Source organism: Dichomitus squalens (assembly GCF_000275845.1).
Source record: "Dichomitus squalens LYAD-421 SS1 unplaced genomic scaffold DICSQscaffold_15, whole genome shotgun sequence".
Lineage (NCBI taxonomy): Eukaryota > Fungi > Basidiomycota > Agaricomycetes > Polyporales > Polyporaceae > Dichomitus > Dichomitus squalens.
Window position 1 is genome coordinate 462812 of NW_006766897.1, and position 17492 is coordinate 480303.

At 56.7% G+C, this 17492-nt stretch overlaps 6 protein-coding genes across 6 annotated transcripts; 4 read left to right on the forward strand and 2 right to left on the reverse strand.

The window, feature by feature from the left end:
• Nucleotides 1-77: 77 nt before the first annotated feature.
• On the reverse strand, nt 78-3314 carry DICSQDRAFT_155339 (uncharacterized protein). The gene is made up of 15 exons (XM_007366026.1): nt 2634-3314; nt 2407-2572; nt 2277-2362; nt 2203-2216; nt 2005-2131; nt 1915-1936; nt 1790-1812; nt 1706-1736; nt 1513-1646; nt 1346-1446; nt 1237-1290; nt 1116-1178; nt 1039-1054; nt 540-985; nt 78-462 (listed from the first exon to the last, which is right to left on the reverse strand). The coding sequence occupies exons 1-15, from the start codon at nt 2746-2748 to the stop codon at nt 115-117; spliced, it is 1746 nt and encodes a 581-aa protein (XP_007366088.1). The 5' UTR covers nt 2749-3314; the 3' UTR covers nt 78-114.
• On the reverse strand, nt 3315-4008 carry DICSQDRAFT_161686 (uncharacterized protein). The gene is made up of 4 exons (XM_007366027.1): nt 3888-4008; nt 3665-3814; nt 3534-3612; nt 3315-3472 (listed from the first exon to the last, which is right to left on the reverse strand). The coding sequence occupies exons 1-4, from the start codon at nt 3941-3943 to the stop codon at nt 3329-3331; spliced, it is 429 nt and encodes a 142-aa protein (XP_007366089.1). The 5' UTR covers nt 3944-4008; the 3' UTR covers nt 3315-3328.
• A 710-nt stretch (nt 4009-4718) lies between these two features.
• Nucleotides 4719-11503, forward strand: DICSQDRAFT_86811 (acetoacetate-CoA ligase). Its single transcript, XM_007366028.1, has 22 exons — nt 4719-5272; nt 5395-5543; nt 5756-5792; nt 5857-5911; nt 5960-6007; nt 6061-6335; nt 6424-6433; nt 6496-6600; nt 6658-6823; nt 6920-7058; nt 7137-7418; nt 7525-7609; nt 7678-7933; nt 8077-8142; nt 8261-9348; nt 9414-9491; nt 9547-9607; nt 9666-9754; nt 9817-9915; nt 9974-10042; nt 10100-10709; nt 11436-11503. The coding sequence occupies exons 1-15, from the start codon at nt 4948-4950 to the stop codon at nt 8366-8368; spliced, it is 2106 nt and encodes a 701-aa protein (XP_007366090.1). The 5' UTR covers nt 4719-4947; the 3' UTR covers nt 8369-9348; nt 9414-9491; nt 9547-9607; nt 9666-9754; nt 9817-9915; nt 9974-10042; nt 10100-10709; nt 11436-11503.
• DICSQDRAFT_60990 (uncharacterized protein) lies at nt 11458-12601 on the forward strand (the record flags this gene model as incomplete). Its single annotated transcript, XM_007366029.1, has 8 exons — nt 11458-11497; nt 11566-11643; nt 11702-11762; nt 11815-11879; nt 11936-11954; nt 12013-12080; nt 12130-12198; nt 12273-12601. The coding sequence occupies 8 exons, from the start codon at nt 11458-11460 to the stop codon at nt 12599-12601; spliced, it is 729 nt and encodes a 242-aa protein (XP_007366091.1).
• Nucleotides 12602-13270: 669 nt separating this feature from the next.
• Nucleotides 13271-14478, forward strand: DICSQDRAFT_136827 (uncharacterized protein). The gene is made up of 4 exons (XM_007366030.1): nt 13271-13678; nt 13751-13811; nt 13863-13954; nt 14009-14478. Exons 3-4 carry the CDS (start codon nt 13918-13920, stop codon nt 14197-14199), a joined length of 228 nt encoding a protein of 75 aa, XP_007366092.1. The 5' UTR covers nt 13271-13678; nt 13751-13811; nt 13863-13917; the 3' UTR covers nt 14200-14478.
• Nucleotides 14479-14939: 461 nt separating this feature from the next.
• Nucleotides 14940-17327, forward strand: DICSQDRAFT_86817 (uncharacterized protein). Its single transcript, XM_007366031.1, has 9 exons — nt 14940-15082; nt 15142-15185; nt 15266-15345; nt 15477-15591; nt 15650-15702; nt 15774-16629; nt 16693-16807; nt 16867-17010; nt 17066-17327. The coding sequence occupies exons 1-6, from the start codon at nt 15080-15082 to the stop codon at nt 16028-16030; spliced, it is 552 nt and encodes a 183-aa protein (XP_007366093.1). The 5' UTR covers nt 14940-15079; the 3' UTR covers nt 16031-16629; nt 16693-16807; nt 16867-17010; nt 17066-17327.
• Nucleotides 17328-17492: the final 165 nt, after the last annotated feature.

Here is a 17492-nt window from a genome sequence, read left to right on the forward strand (position 1 = left end):
GCCGTTCCCACAGCTCACATCGCTCTGATCCGCCGCAGGAACGAGGTCTCATCAACTGATCATAAATCCATCTATCCATCTGTCGCACCGCTAGTACATAACGCGTTTCTCATCCTAAGCCGGCTCGCCGCCCATGTACATGAACTCCTTAAACCGCTGGCGCAGCTTTCCCTTGTTCCTCCCCAGCCTTTTCGCAAGCCCGGTCCAAGACGGAATCGTCAGGTCGTCCAACGTGTACGGCGCGAATTTTTTCGATTTTGTTGTCGTGCTATTCCGGAGCGAACGGGGCAAGTGGCGCTTTGGAATAGGCCAGTCGAATTTCCGCCCCATTGCGGTCTCATTCTCCGACTCGGGTGCATCGTCCGGAGGCGGGTGCAGAGTGCTCGCCGGGAGTGTCAGATATTCCAGCTTGAATTTCGGGCGGTGCTCCTCATCGGCCCCGTCGAGGTTCGGCAGATAGTACTGCAATGAATTGCAATGAATCACACGGCGTGATGGTCAAATTCGTGCCTGAAGATGACGCCCGAATCTGATCATACCTGTGCATAGCCAAGAGGCGTCCACAATGTGTTCCTCCGAGAGGGTGACCTGGGGCTCGAGTGCCACGGTTGCGTAAGTTTGCATCGCCAAGTGTTCTCGTACGCTTCGTCGGCACAAAGCGGGCCTGCGACATCCTTCATGGATCGCGGTGTCCGCCCTGGTTGCTCGTCCTCGCCGAGATGCCCAGGCTCGTAGGGCTCTCCCGTGGTGTTGTAGGTGAATATGCGGAAAGAAGGCAGGTACGTCGGGACCACCGGCGGGGCGACGTTAACGACACCATAGTTGTCATGGTCGAGGTTCTCGTATTTGGGAAGGTCAGAGAATTCCTGCATCAGCGTCTTGTACAGTTCCTTCTTCTTCTGCTTGAGGGTCGAGATTCCGTTGTCGAACGTCGATGACATGTTGCGAGGCCGAGAGAGCTGGTTGGCGTCCAGTAGGAAGAACTGAATTGGTCTTAGAATAGAATATCGTCCGGAGGAGGTCGCGCCGCACTTACATGATCCATGTTCATATGCTGCCCTCGGCACCGATTCCAAATGAATGATGGCTAGACAGCGAAACTAGAGATAACTCACACCGTAAAGGTGCCCTAGAATGGTATCTTGGTACCTCAACGAAAGTTCGACATATCGGACGTACTAGTGGAAGGTCAGTATCGCTTTTGATTCGACGAGTCGTCAATGGCATTCCACTAACGCATTCCGGAAAGTAGTTTCGAGGCGACGGAGGGACATGTCCCGTCAACCAAACCTACGGATTTCGTCAATTATGTGGCCAGCCAATCGGACACGGCTGGAAGTCGGACCTGCATCTTCCTGCTTCGGAACGTCTCCAGCTGAACGTCTAACCAATCAAAGTGGAGGTTCCCGGGGTCTTGTGGTTCGGAATGCTCACAGCCTCCCACAGCTGTTCAGTTGCCATGGTAACTAGTCAAAATATGGTGTAGCGGCCTAGAATGCGGGGAAATCGTACCTGCGTTTGAATCATAGAAGTACATCGTGTTCAAGCTGATGACGGCCACAGAGCTGGGAACCACTTCCACAGAGAAGTAGCCCCCACGCTGAAACACCTGATATGCAGGAAAGGGAACGAAGGCCCGCCAGATACTGGCATTCAGCCAAAGTGAGAATGAATTACTTCTGTCGAGTCAGCTGGATAGACATACGAAGAGAATTCGGATGTTATGCCGTTTGGACCTGTGCATCCTTGCACTTCGTGAGTGTTTTATGAAACTATGCAGTGTACGCACCTGGCATCATGATGTTCTGGACACTGCATTTAGCCACACGATCGGAAGTTCGAGATAAGAAGCACCTACATGCGCTGTGTAAACCCCGACCGTCAGTATCGGTCTACAAAGTGAACCAGAGCTACATACGCCAGACGTCATTATTACCTGTGAGAGAACATCGACGAATAGAGTTGCGGTTAATGGAGTGACTTTCTACGGAGAACGCGACGCACCTATGGTGGGCACCACGGGAATACCCTTCCGCGCAAAGACCTCTTCCATCTTCTTCGCCATGGCTCGATTGAGACCGTATATCTCCGACGTCGTCCGGGGGTGTTTACGGTCGTTGTCATGCCTGGCATATAGTGCAAGCGTCCCGTCCGTTGGTCCTGACAGCCCATTCACAATCGTGTCCAGTTCGCGTACCTCGCACTATCGCCAGTCCCTACGCAACCCATGAGTCTCGAAGCACAAGCCGGAGGAAAGCCCAAACGGAGTGAATTACATATCACAAAGTCTATATCATCCGCCCATTCTCGGCCCAGGAAGTCGAGCGTGTGGTTCGTCAAGGAGAGCGGGGCGTCGCAATCACTGCAGCCGGTGAACATCCCTGCCCCATATTTTCCAGTGTGGACTTGCGAACTTGCCTGTAAGACAGGCCGTAGTAACCTGCTGCCCGCTTGCCCTTCTTGGGCTTGCCGCGGTGACAAGCTTTCTTCTCCGATGCACCCACGCGATAGTGTGGGTCGGGGTGCATGTCCGTGATATGCAGGAATCGTCCTTGCAGTTTCCGGCGGGGCTCTAGAACGCGCAGACCACAGTCAGACGACCAACCATGAGACTAGAATACCTCCGCACATACTTGCGTAATCATCCGCATCCCATGGTTGCGCCGCCAGCGGTACCTGGCTGGATATGCTCAGACTCCGGGGTACGAGACAGAGGAGCAGGACGAGCGTGGCCTTGAACTCGAGCATGTTGGTGGAGTGAAAGCAAGTTGGACGACAAAAAGGCGATTATCTCGAGCTCTAGCGGTGTGAAAGACTAGTATGGTATATCTAGACGTAGGAGTACATGGCTGGCAGGGAGAAGCAGACGAAGACGGTTATTCGACGGCGCACGTTCGTCGCCATCTGAGCGCAGGCGCCCATCTCCCGCCAGCGCTCCCGACAAAAGCGGTCACACGTCTTCCCTTCTCTCGATGCGTCTCAGTATCACGGTCACGCGTTTCGCCGGCACGCCCACGCTGTCCATCCTATGAAGTGTTCGCCCTTGCTCCTGCGCTTGCTTCCTCAACCCACCGCATGTGATCCAACGTAATCTATCGCCCAAGCTTCCACCACTTGTGTATGCTGACGTGCGAACAAATCTTATTCTTCGCAGGGAATACGCTTTACTATAGGTACACATATTACACGTACTCGGCGAGTATTTTACTGTTCAACTGCTCTCGACAATGTTGCTGGTGTTACAGGTGCACGACAAATACATAAGACGGACAGGCGACGATGCGGATAACCCAGGAAACAAGGCGACGATCGGCGGCGAGCTCGACCTCTACTTGATCCTGATAGACCGCCCAGAGGCACTGAAATCGTTCATCCTCGATTCGTGGCGTGGACGGTGAAGGTCGAGGAGCGTCGCGGCGTTGTCATTCTCGTTCAATACCTTGCGGATCGACTCCTCGACGAGGTGGCACATCTGGTATAGGCGACGACCGTTAGGACAGCCCCACACTCAGCACAAGAAGTCTGACACTAACCCGACTGTAACCACCACGTTCAAGCTGCGAACGCGATTTCGCGATTGTGTTGTGGATGGCATCATATGCGTACCTCCGCCTGTGATTGAGTCAGATTTGGCGTCGGTGATGTAAGGCGTGCATGTACTCACAAAACGCTCTCGAGGTCACTGCGGTTTTGTGGCACGAGGTAGAGGTCAGCCCCGTTCAAAAACCTCTGGAACGCCTGGTAGGTAGCACAACCAGACGTGAGCGTCTCGTCGAGAGAAGGATGATCCTGATCCCACGAAAACCAGTTTTCACTAGAGAACGGTGGAGCGTGAGGTCGAGACTTTGGTTACACATGCGAACCCGCCACAAAGGAAGGTAACGTACGTGAGATAGGTGTGCGCTTGGGCTTCGGGGGACTGTGGTGCGAGGAAGCGGTCCATGGTGGTCGAGGTTAGAGAAGGAAGTCGGTAGCGAGCAAGAGACACAAGTGGAGGAGGTTGAGCGGATGTGGGGGCGGTAGTGCGGATGCGCAAACACAAGCTGAGGCTTTATGTACGGTTCGGGAGAAGCCTTTATGACAAATACAGCAGCAAGTAAGCTTCCGAGTTTGAGGGATCGTGCCACGGTCTGGCGAGGGTCGATGGGCAGTGCGGGGCAAACGTGAAAGTTCAGCTCCAGGAAGGGAGAGATGAGTCCGAGGAGTCAGTCTCAGCCACTGTGAATATATGCGAGTAGACGCCGACGCGCTCGCACGTTCGTGCCGACTTGGGTTGTCCGCTTGCTCGGCCTGCTTCTCGATCAACTGCGTAACGCTCGGTCGATCTCAGCATTTCCGCTGCATTGGGGCGATTTCCCGGCGCATCGTTCGTTCAACGCGTCGATCTATGTCTATTCTTCATGTCATGTCATTGGGGGCGATACTTCTGCGACGAGCCAGACATGCATTTTTCGCGGCGAGACGCCCCCAGATGGTCTTATCTGTGCTGACTGAAAAAGATGATTGGAGATGTAATGTCCGACCGCGAGACCCCGAGCGCTGATTGGCTGGAAAGCTTATCTGAGGCGCCTCGGACAAGCCCAGGGTCGCGGAGTGCCGCCGCGACGCTCGCATCGGGCAACGCCGACGGTGAGGGTCTTCCCAGAATGGGGCGAGGCGCCACTTGGCGTACAGGTAGCCGCTGCGACCGAAACTCGTTCCGCGGCTTGGCTCGTCTGCGTTGCTGCTCTTGGGTATCTGCAAATACAAGCTACCGTCCTTGGCAGGTATCGCATTCCTCTCTTACCCACACAACCCCGGTTCTCATCTCCGCCGAGCCCATCTACGCTCGTCTTTGAATCGAAGCTCTCGTCATCGCCACCCTGCAAGACTCGTGTTCTCAGCCATCCGTCGCCGTATCTAGCAATATCCGCAGGCTGCTCTATCACTTGATCAACCTCCGGCGAAATGTCCGGGGAAGACCAAGCTTTGTGGACCCCCACTTCACCCGAAACGTCTGCTACGTTCCGGTTCCTGAACCGTATTAACGCCGAGCACTCCCTAGCACTGTCCAGCTACTACGACCTGTACAAGTGGTCCGTCGAGAACATCGACAAGTTCTGGAGCGCCGTCTGGGACGCAACCGAGGTCGTCGGACACAAGGGCACACACGTAGTCGACACCGCCGCGCAGCCACCGGCCAATCCAGCATGGTTCCAAGAGGCCCGAGTGAACTGGGCTGAGAACATGCTCCAATGCCGCTCTCCGGAGAAGACCGCCCTCGTCCAAGCCAGTATGTTCTCGTTTCCGGTTACGGCTCTACACACGTTCGTCCACAGTGCGGTGCTGAGATGCAACGTTTGACTGCGCCGTCACTGCTCCTGGATCCTGATGACGCTTGTGTCTCTGACCCAGTCGAACCCGAGCTTAACCATCCCCATCCCGAACTCCGACGCGTCAGCTATGCCGAACTGTATGCGGTCGTCGCCGATCTGGTGTCGGCCTTCCTCGCACGCGGCCTCCAACCTGGCGATCGCATAGCGTCATACTCTTCCAACTGCATTGTACGTCTCCGTCTCCGTCTCCGTCCTCGTCCTCCCCATCGTGCGGGAATCCTTCTCCAATTGTAACAGCTTCCGGTGTGCTACGACAGCCCAGATTGCTCAGGAACCGCTTTGTCCGCGCCCCTGAACCATCTCATAATGCTTCGACGCGCGGGCATCCGTGTGGGCCCCGAGCACTTCGAATCATCGCTGATATCCGCTGTTTCCCGTAGGAGAATGTGGCTGCCTGCCTGGCTTGCGCCGCAATCGGTATGTCCCACCAATCCCGCTGCCAACCGGTGGTGCTCACTGCATACGCTGTGACGCTGTGCAGGATGCATTTGGGTCAGCGCCGCGGCCGACTTCGGACCTGAAGGTGTCTTCGAGAGGTCCGTGGTGGTCCTGATCGCATGTGGTCGTGCTCACGGATAGACCAGGTTCGAACAAGTGCAGCCCCGCCTGATCATCTCGGTGGACGCTGTCGTGTACGTCCCAATGCACGAAAAGCCATCGCACGTTGGTTGACCGCTCCCGACAGCTACAACGCGAAGGTGCACCCGCATCTTCCGAAGCTCAGGGCGCTATTGGTCGATCTCGCGGAGAGATCTTCCCTGCATCCCGAGGTCGTTGTCGTCCGCCATCCGTTCGACGTCACCAGTCGTGGAGACTGGGATGCCGGCTGGAAGGATTGGAATGAATTGGTCGCCGTGGGTCGAGATAAGAAGCTTGGGCGGGATGCCGATGGCGAGATTCTATGGAAACGGCTTGATTTCAATTGGCCGCTGTGGATTCTGTTTAGTTCCGGGACCACAGGTGCGTAGCGGTTACGTGCTCTGAGTCCAGGGCCCGCTTCGAGCAGCCCGGTCTCCGATTGTTCACATTCATCCTTGTCCACGTGAAGGAAGACCGAAGTAAGGTTAACGCTACACCGATAAGGATGGACGCTTGCTGACTGATTTGAATCGCTGCATAGACCGATCGTCCACCGTGCTGGCGGAATGCTTATTCAAGCCAAGAAGGAGTTCGTCATTTGCGCGGATTTGCAACCTCGTGATGTGTTCTTCTACTACACGACGACGTTAGCGAGGGCATTGATTGCATGTGGACACCTCGGCTGACTTACTCTACGTTCTAGGGGATGGATGATGTGGAACTTCCTCATAGCCGGGTTGAGTGTGGGCTGCACGCTCGTGCTCTATGACGGAAGTCCACTATATGACCCGGCGCATCTTTGGCACCTCGTGGACGAGCTGGGCATAACGATCTTCGGAACCAGTGCGAAGTACATCGATCAGCTGGCGGTATGTCTATTATAGGATTCTCTGAGACTCACACCCCAAACCCTAAAGCATGCTCTATTGGACCTTACGCCCTGCTGATCTCATTTCACGCCGCAGAAAGTCTACAAACCTGCTGGACGCCACAACTTGACGACTTTGCGGCATATATACTCCACGGGCTCTCCGCTCGCGCCACACTTGTTCGACTTCGTCTACGAGCACATTAGCAGGAATGTTCTGCTGGGCTCGATAACCGGTACGTCCGCAGTTGAATTGTGGCACGCCCTCTTCGTAGATTGCAATTGATCGATTGGTCCGTTCTGTTGTTCCGTAGGTGGGACGGACATATGCTCGCTCTTCGCGGGAATGTGCAGTGCGCTGCCGGTGTTCCGAGGGGAGATCCAATGCAGACTTCTAGGAATGGCTATCGAAGCCTTCACCCCTACAGGCACCGTGGCGGGCCCAGACGAAGGGGGCGAGCTCATCTGCCTCAAACCGTTCCCTTGTATGCCGGCCGGATTCTGGCCGCTCCCAGGGTACGGTACCCTAGAAGCCGTCGAGTCAGCGGCGAAGAGATACCAGGACGCGTACTTCTCCGAGTTCAAGAACGTTTGGTGTGAGTTGTCTTGGCGCAATCCTCGAAGGCGCATCCTTGCAGTTGACTGACGTGGCCATCGGGGTCGCGCACCGTGCCTTGCGTGCCTTTCGCCCATGATGCTTAGTCCACGGCGACCACATCGTTATCACGCGCTCGCGGGCAGGCAATGGCGGTGGCCTCGTAATGCTGGGGCGTAGCGACGGCGTCTTGTACGTATCCGGATATGCTCGCTTCTATCCGTCTGCGCGCTCAGCTCACACCGTACCGCGCCCATCAGGAATCCGGGGGGCGTCCGTTTTGGGTCAGCTGAGATATACGACGTGATAGAGCACTGCTTCTCGCCCGCCGCAACACATGCGGGCCACACCATTGTCGACTGCCTCGTCGTCGGCCAGAGCATCGCGAGCGGGACGGACGAGCGCGTCATTCTGTTCGTCAAGTTGCTTGAGGGACAAGTCTTGACTGCAGAGCTCGAGAACAGGATCAAGTCAGAGGTGCGGGCGAGGCGAAGCGCGCGGCACGTTCCAGCACGGGTGAGCACAATAAGGTTTCTTCTCTCCTTCGCAGTTCCTCCCGCGTCTCGCTGGACCCTCAGCCGCGGGCTTCGCGAAGCGCGCGAGGGCGAAGCGCTGCAACGCTGTTGGCTCATGTTGCGGTCTTCTTGACGGGTGTGCAGATCATCCAGGTCGAGGACATTCCATACACGGTGAACATGAAGCGCGTGGAGGTGCCTGTGAAAAAGGTAACGTGTCTCCGTATCCCTCTTTCCCCGGTCGCGGGTGATCCGACCACGGTCTGCCTTCGGGCACTGTTGAGCTGCAACGGAGAGAGAACGTGGATGCTGAGCAGATATCGAGCAGATCATCAACGGTGCCCCGGTGAGCAGCGTCAATCCGGCCACCCTGCGGAATCCCGAATGTCTTGCTGCGTACGAGAAAATTGGGGAGTCGCTGCGGGCGGAAGCATAAGTGATGGTGCGAGAGTTTTCGCGGAGATGAGCGAACATAATGACAGTGGAGGAACGGAACACGGAAGTCATATGTCGGCTTGCGAATGTTGCCGTGGAAGATACAGTCAGACGAGTCAATGTATAAGTAGCATGCTTATCCGGATAAGAGGCGGGTAAACGGAGGAGGAGAGGGCGGCTTACGAATAGGCTCCGGGGGTTGGACGAGGTTTGACTGAGGTGGCCGGGCCGATGGATCTGGACCTGAGATCGTGCGGTGATGGGATAGCCGGATGGGATGGGCACCTTAGATGCAACTGCCCGATTTTGACTTTGGAGTTGCTGCCTCGTGTCGTCGGGCTCCCATCAGCACCATGCCTTTGCACCTTCGCTTTGGGGACCAACTCGCACACAAACAATGGAAAATTTGGCCGCCTTAAGCAGCGGGGCTCTCACTCCCGTGCCTTTCTCCGAGCCTCCTCCTGGTCGCTTTCCCTCGTCTCCCGACCACACCAGGCTCCTGCTCGTTCGCTAGACCGCTTTCTGCGCTTCCTGCAGCGGAACCGGTCCTTTCGACGGGCACGACTCGCACGGACACGACAGGATATCGGCCACGATCACGAAACGAGTTTAGAGCACGGTCCGACACACGGCCACGTTTTCTCGCTTTGCTACGCTTGCACCGATTGATTCTGCAGAGGTCACGCAGCGCCGCCATCCCGAGGCCTCGTTTTCATTCATAGCCTCATTTCGCACTTCATTCGGCTCGCTTGCCCCTTTGCGCCTATCGCCGCTTCACCTCTGTTGTCGCTTTTGGTCGAGCCTCCCTGCAGCATCGCGTGATGTCTCCTTCAAATACCAGGGCGCAGAGCAGGCCGAGGGCCCAGTCCCGCTCACGTTCCAACAACAACACTTCTTCAACCAAGCGACCTCTCTTTGCTTCTCTCTTTTGTCTGCCCCGCATGCCCCCCGTGTTCAATATCGTCCGGGTGTGCGTGTATGGTAAGTGCAGCGCAGTGTCTACCGCAGTGTCATGCGCATCGCTAACGGTCTGTGGCCTTCGGTAGTGGCGGTCCTGGTATGGACGATCGTGTGCTTGGCCATTGCGGCGCACTTCCAGAGCATCCTCCAGTCTTCGGACCTTAGTGAGTACCCTCCCGTCCCTCCTCTGTTGCGGCAAGAATACTGATGCTTTCTCAGCTCGTTTCGTGCCGTTCGCCATCTTCGTCTCCTGCACAACTATGGTTATCATCATCGCTCTGTACGTATATCTTTCGAACAGGACAGATGGATGGATGGGTACTCATGGCGGACATAAGGCTGGCCTTTGGGTTGTGGAAGGAAAGGAACCCTATATCCACCAGGGTTGAGCTCGGATGTCTTCTTCTGGCTGGAACTCTCTGGCTAGGTGCGTGTTTCATCTTCCCATGGATATTCTTACACTCTTTTCATTGTGATATCCATCTACAGCGCTGGGGGCATTCGTCGCTAACTCCGACTCGGAGATGGCTGACGTGGAATGCTTTTCCTCGTCTGACGCCAACGCTGAGCCCATCGACATCCCTGGGTGTGAGTACTCGATCTTTTCACCGACCGGATTTTGGCATCTGATCTGTCCCTGTTTCAGTCAACTCTGAGACCTATCACGCTCAGTACCATGTTCTCGAGGCCTTTTCCTTCTTCAACATGATTCTCAGTAAGTTGCCCCTCGCCCTATCAAATTGCCTTCATGCACTGACAGACCATCGCGAAGTTTTCGCATTCCTTGTACTATTATTGGTGCTCGCCGTGCGGCAACACCGCGCGGGCTCGAAGCACGTTTGGGTTCTTCCTGTGACGATGATCTCCTGGTTCGGTCGGACCGGTAAACCTGTGGGCAAGCTTCCCGCGCCAGTTACCCACCGCTCGCGCTCGCAGTCTCGGCGTCCGACGATGACCGAGAAGGAGAAGCCCAAAGCGCGCTCCCAATCGCGCCCGGCTGATGTCCGACGGAACGAGTCCCAGCGCGCTCTCCTGCGTGACGACTCTTACAGGACGAACGACTCTCGCCGCCCGCTGAACCGCGACGACTCGCAGCGGACGAACGACTCCCGCCGTCCGCTGAACCGAGGCGACTCGGGGCGGACGACGGACTCTCGCACGCCGCTGAACCGCGACGACTCGTGGCGGACGGCGGATTCCCGCGGCCGCCCGGATCTCCGGCGGGACGACACGCGTCGGACGAACGACTCGTCGAGACGGCCCGATGTGCGTCGGGAGGACTCGAGACGCACGAACCCGGGCGAGTCGCGGCGGCTGGCGACACGAGGCGCGTCGCCGACGCGGAACGAGGTGCCGACGTACGTGTACTGGATGCCGCACAAGTCGCCCGAGGAGGCGCATACGCGGGAGACACGAGCGCCTGCCCCCGCCCGCGACAGCAAGTTCTTCGGCCTGTCATCCCGGCGGTGACGGGCCCCGAGGCGTCGTTGCGGGGCGGGTATGATTATTATGCACGACATTGTCATCACCATCATACATAGACACGACGGCTCTATCTGCTGTCGCATTGGGCCGGATTATTTGTGATGTATTATTTTGCTTAGGGTAGCACGTCGCTCCTTTGTGTGTACCATTAGAAGTAGCCTGGGTGTATCAAAGGGTGTATTGAAGTGTAAAAGTCAGCGTGTGCGCGTGCGAGGTGCCAAGGCTGCAAGTACGTTGAGCCTTGTGGTGGAGTCGGGCGATGAGGGCACGAGGCGGGGTGCTGATGGCGCTCCCGTCAAACGCGAACACGCGCTCGGTCATGTGACGTGAGACATTGAACTTTGGAGAGACGCGCCGAGTCCCGAGTCGCGGCTACCGAGGCCAGGGCAGGGCAGGGCGTGTTGATCTTGTACGGCAGACGTCATTCCACGTTCCAACGTTCCTCCCCGAGCCTCCCCTCTGCCCGGGCTGCGACCCCCTGCGTTCGCTCTAACGACCCGCCCCATATCTCTCCCGCCTTTACGTCTTACCGCGATACCTGAAACCCTGACGAACGCTATATTCTCTTGGTTCAGCTCTCGAGGTAAACATCGTTTCACCTCCTCTTCGCATCTACCGACGAGTTTGACCTCCCCTGCCTCCAGGATGACCCAGCTCTTCAGATCCATGCGCCTCTACGGCAACAGTGAGTGTTATCGACTGTGCCTCGCCATGCTCCTCGTGAAGCCTGATCGCGACCTCCGCCCACGCCAGTTGTTCTCCTGCTCCTCAGCGCCACCGTTCTCGGTATCACAGCATACTGGGCAAGCATCTTCTTGCCTAACGTCCGCCGTGCGTGCCTTGTATCATCGTCGTTCTCCACCTGGCGGTTCATGTGACTGTTGTACAGACGACTACTCCATTTTTGCCATAATCGTCCCAGCCTTGACCATACTACTACTACTGATTGGGTGCGTAGCTGCGCTTTGTTTTCTCTCCACTTGCTCATGTTGTGTCCACAAGATTACAATGGTCCACCCCGAGAACGGAGGCGTTCTTCCTGTTTATTCTTGGAGTGCTTTGGCTCGGTGAGTCCTCCCGCTCCGTGATCACCCAGCGTCACAGCTAAGATATCGCTTTGCAGCCATGGCAGCATGGACCACGTGAGACTGTCCGCTATTTCGCTAATACGAACTGACTCTCACCGTTGTTTGTTCATAGTGACATCATTGGCAACACTCAGTGTGACTCCCTCACGAGCCAGACTATCCCGACGAACTCCGGGACGCGTGAGTATGCCCTCGCTGAGAATGATTGACCTTGCTGACACATTTGCAGTCTCGGAGAGAAGCTGGTGCTACGAGATGCGCGTCGTACAGGCCTTCTCGTGGATGATCTTCTGCCTCTGTTCGTCTTCCATACGGGGGCTTGGCTTGCCGTTCGATGCACAACTAACTGCCGACCCGGCTGCTTTCTTCTAGATGTAATTTTCCTCTGGATCCTAATCTCACTCACCACGCGCGCCAAGGCGCTCGGCCGTCCGTTCGCCTGGGCAGAGCCGATCATCGAGCTCCCCTGGTTCGGACAGTGGCCGGGCTTCCCCGAAGGCCAGTACCCGATGAACGGCATGTACCAGCAACCGTACGCGTACCCCGCGGGCGCGCCCATGTACGCAGGCAGCGGGCAGCCGCAGATGACTCCCGGGTATGTGATCCAGCAGCACCCTGGCCACTCTGTAGTAATCCAGCCCGGGGTCGGGGGGCAGCCTCCGACTATAACTCAGATCCCCGGCTCGGTGAGCTCGGTGTGAAGAAGTCGCGCCCCCCGGCCCAAGGCTGTCGCTGCGCCAACGTGCGGCGTGCAACGTCGAGACGTGCGGTGCTTCAATGTGCACATGAACATGCTACGTGGAGGACTGCCTGGTAGTCCCGGTTTACGGTTACCCCCGTTTGCGCGCTTTTACCCCTGCTTTCCTGTGATATCTGGTTGCTTGATATCCGGTGTACGTTGACGAGACGAGATGACGATGGTTCACGAAGCCTATGCCGTGATGCAGACGAACAAAAAACTACGAACACCCTAGACGAGCTATCCCCAGTGCTTCTACTACGTACTATCTGTATTTGTTGTAGATAACCTTGTAGTCAAATGTAACGGACGAATTCGTGAACATTAGCGTGGATCACTCGTGTTGTCCGCATATGGACGGCTGAGCACGTACTCTATCTCCGAAGAGAGATCCAGTGCAAGGGACATGTTGCTTCTACGTGGTTCTCTCATATCGCCTCTAGCCATACACTCAGCTGCAAGAGGGCTTATGTCTACGTCCAAGCCGTCCCCGCCACCGCGCGTGCACGTTGTCCCTTGCACAACGTGATTGCTCGTGCGGCCACCATAATGCTGGCCTCGTGTCGGGCACGCTCTCGGGCTTCCGCGCCCGTTCCAGGCGACGAACGCGTGTATGCAATGGAGATGGGGTATGTACAGGATCAGTGCCCGTGAGCTCGTGATGGCTCGAGACGACACCGGCCGCCTCTCTGACAATCGCAATCACCTGCAGTCCCTTTCCCTACGTTACATCGGCCGCCTTCCCATCGACACCCTCGCTGGCGTGGTCCATCGTTACGCTTTGGATTCAGGATCATCAGCAAGCCCTGCTCGCCCGTCCGAACCGTCCGAGATGCCCCTGTTTGAAGGCCGTACTGGGAGGTCGGTGCTGTACGGTACGTACGTCATTGGCAGGACTACGCGGGCATAGCGCAGGGAGATGACGAGCGATCCGTGCGCAACGTTCGACTCATCGCATCTCGCGGGCGATGCGTGCACGCAGCCGGGAGCGCCGCGGCGGTAGCGCACCTGGTCATGATGCTCGTGCCGAATTCTGTCCGTGAGTGCCCGTTCGTTCTGTTCCGTAGCTCGTGCAGCTCTCGTTTGACTCCCAGACGTTTGGGTATGGCAGAAACGTACAGCTTGATGCAGACGGCGGTGGCTATCCTCGCTATTGCGTCCCTGGCGGTGATGTGAGTACGTGGAGATGCTGACGGGGCAAAGGTGCTCACCGCGAGTAACAGGGTGGTGACGCACCATAGGAGAGATGGCGCTCTGCTCACGCATACCCAAGAGGAGATGGTGCTCATCGCGGCCTTTGGGCTCATGTGGTTCGGTGCGAAGTCATGCCCTTCTGAGGCAAGTGAGGTATTGACGGGAATCCTTGCAGCTGTCCTGCTGGGATGGCGTGCCTTCCAGCAACGCGGCATCGACCCAGGTACGGCGGCCAACACCGACCTCGCCAGCGCGACGGGCCGCTCAGCTAACAAGTACAACGAAGGCTTCACACCCGAGCGGAGGCCGTACCCGTGTAGGAGCGACTCTGTGTATTGCGTCGTCGAGGAATGGACGTACTGGTGATGTTTAGGGGTGCATCTCTCGTATTTCCGGCTGCTCTTGTGGTCTCATGCTATAATCCGCCCACGAGGCCCGCGTTGAGCGCGATGATGTATTTTATACTGGAGTCTCGGTGTTTTAGGAAAGCTTTTTTCAGAAGCCTCACGTTGCGGAACCTGCTAGAGCGCAGCTACGTGCGGTTCCGTACGCCAGCGTCGGCACCAGTGGCACGTATCTATTGCACACTATTCTCGTCAGTGGCACTCTGCATGCACCTCCTTCCGTTCGTGGGCAGCGCTGCTCAGGATCATGCAATGTGGGGGATCAATACCCGCAGAAGGGCATTGAGCACATCGTGGCCTAGGGCAGCAACGGAGTAAGGGTCTAGGCTGGCACCGCGTCGTTGGTATTAGTAGCGATATCGATGAGCGCGATTATTAGCCAGAGGTTAAGATTGGGCACCCTAGACGATGGACGGAGCGCGAACTTGGTCTCGCCCCAAGCTCATGTTGGGTGCTCGAGGATCAAGGACCGTATCCGCGAACGCATTGTGCGATACAACGTCATGGTAGACGATTCGTTTTCGCGGGAGGACTAGCAGCCGTACATGAGGCTTGGTGCAACTGGCGAGATGTTGGCAGGAGGTTATAGAGGAGATACAGACGAGAAAGGGGCGTGTTGTGGCGGGCTCGGGTAGATACCGGCACAGCGGTCGCCTGGCGCGGGGTCACAATGCATCCTTCACCGCTTAACCTCCCCTCAACATCGACTCTTCCGTCCGCCCCGTCTCTGGCAGTCTCCCTTCTCCATAGCGCATACGTCCTCATAGTCTGTCGACTCAACACACTCCTGACGCTCACAGCACTTGGCACCATCCCGCTCCTCAGGCCAGACGCTAGGCATCATGATAAGTATCCGTTCCGGCATCGCAAGGAGTCCGCGATTGACATGAGCTCGGACCTATACAGTTCGCCCAGCAAGCGTCGTATTGAGACAGATGTTATAAAGCTGTATGTATTTCATTCCGCGAGGAATAGCCCGATTGCCTGCCGTGGCGGGAGAGATTCTGAACGCTGTTCGGGATGCATAGGCTCATGTCGGACTACGAAGTGAACCTCGTGAACGACAGTATGCAAGAGTTCTACGTCCGGTTTTATGGTCCTGCGGAGAGTGCGTATGTTGTTCATCACCAATAGTTCTGTCTAAACTAACACCTTCCTACTCATCCCCCTGAACTCCCTCTCCCTCCTCGCAACTTCTTGTGGCATCCTCGGGTTGCTAATATCGGACTGCTGCGACAGCGCCTTTCGCCGGCGGTGTGTGGAAGATCCATGTCGAGCTTCCTGACCAATACCCCTTCAAGTCGCCTAGTATCGGGTTCATGAACAAGATCTTCCACCCGAATATCGACGAGCTGTACGCTCCCTTCCGGAAAGTTGCCACATGTGACGCTTACACGTTTGGCGTACTACAGGAGCGGCTCCGTTTGTCTCGACGTGATAAATCAGACATGGTCACCCATGTTCGGTGGGTCGTCTGCCCTATGTCATACTATTATTGAGCGCGCGCTCACGCGTCTGAATTCTCTCCCTCCACAGACATGATCAACATCTTTGAGGTCTTTCTGCCGCAGCTCCTGCGGTATCCCAATCCTAACGATCCTCTCAATGGCGAGGCTGCTGCGCTGCTTATGCGCCATCCAAAGGAGTACGACGCGAAGGTTAAGGAGTACGTCCAGCGTTTCGCCACCAAGGAGGCCGCCGACGCTGCGTTCGACAAGGACGATGAGGACGGCGAGGACGAGGAGATGAGCGACATTGGCAGCATCTCCGATGACGAGGCTATGGAGTCATGAGCCCCGCCTGTCCTGCTCGCTTCACGCTGACCTCACAATCCCTTGTTCCTTTCTCATCTCTGGTTCTCGGATCCATTCCTGCATTCCCCTCTCTTCTCTACCTAACTTAATACGTGCCATTGCTGGTACGCTCTGTGCCTGTTATTGATGTACCAACACCCCCCCTCCATCGCATCCGCGTCCGTAGGCTTCACTCAATCACTTGGAATTCGGCTGTATCTCTGTATATCATTGATATCCCCTCCGTCTGTCTCCCTCGCCTTCTCCGTCGCCGTTCGAATCCTCTTCCTCCGCGTCGTACCCTTCTCTTAGCCGTCCGGACACTTCGTGCTGAGTACGTGTTGCGTTAGCTCCAGGGGACGTAAATTGTCCAGCAACTGAAACACGATCGTTATGAGCGAGACAACGCTGTGCACCGAGCGGTTCACGGAATGAGTATCGTGGTGGATGTGTGGGACGGGAGTGAGCAGTCATGGTGACGTTGGATCTCCATAAGGACAATGGTTCGGTTATGGCACGGGCGTGGACTGTGAGGGCTCCGACGTCGTCGGGATGGTCTGGACGAGGTCATGGACCTTCTTTTGCACATCCGTGGCAGTCTAAGTCAGGCGAGCGTCAGACGTTTGGTCATGAACGCGTTTACCAACGCAGCATGCACGGACCTTCATGAGGTTGTCGATGTGGGTCTTAACGCTCTCCATTGTGGCGAGCTTCGCTCTGCTTTCCTTTAGAAGCGCCTCTTTCTCCTTGATGAGTTCCTTGCGTCTCTGATCGAGCCTGAGGAAGCGATTAGGCTGAGTACTGTCTGAGGCACGATGAACACCACTGTGGCACACCTCTGCCGCTCGGAGAGCTCGAAGCTGAGGCGATTGAGCATGAGCTGGTGCTCGTCAGTGAGTACATCGTCCGTACGCGCTGCTTCTGGTGCGAGCTGTATGAATTCCTCCAGGGAGTGGACGGGGATGTCCTGATAAACGGAGCTACAGGAGCATTACCGTTAGTCTTCGTTCACATGCGCAACGCGAGCAGACTTACGCAAACTGCCGGCACTTCTCGATCTCGCGTTCTAGATGGCGCTTCTCGTAGAGGAGGTTCTGAAGTCCCAGGTACGTGTGGTCCATCTCCTGGCGCGAGTCCGCGGTGGCTTGCTTGTGGGCGCGCGTCGCATGGTTGGCGGCCCTATTTAAGGCTTTGAGTCGCGCGAAGAGCGCGCCGGCACGGATGGTGACGAGCGAGGGGTCATCGTTGAGAGAAGCAGAAGATACGAGCTCGCGCAGAGCATCGAGCTCGTTCTCGGGGGACGGGGGAAGGACGTGGAGAGAGTCGTCGTGTGTGGGAGACATAGTGGTCATGTGCAGGGAGGATGAGAGCGGAGTGGCTGCAGAGGCCGGTCGGGGGGCGTGGGACCAGCCGGCGGCCAATGGGAGCGGGAGGAAGCGCCGGGCCGGAGAGATTACGAGTG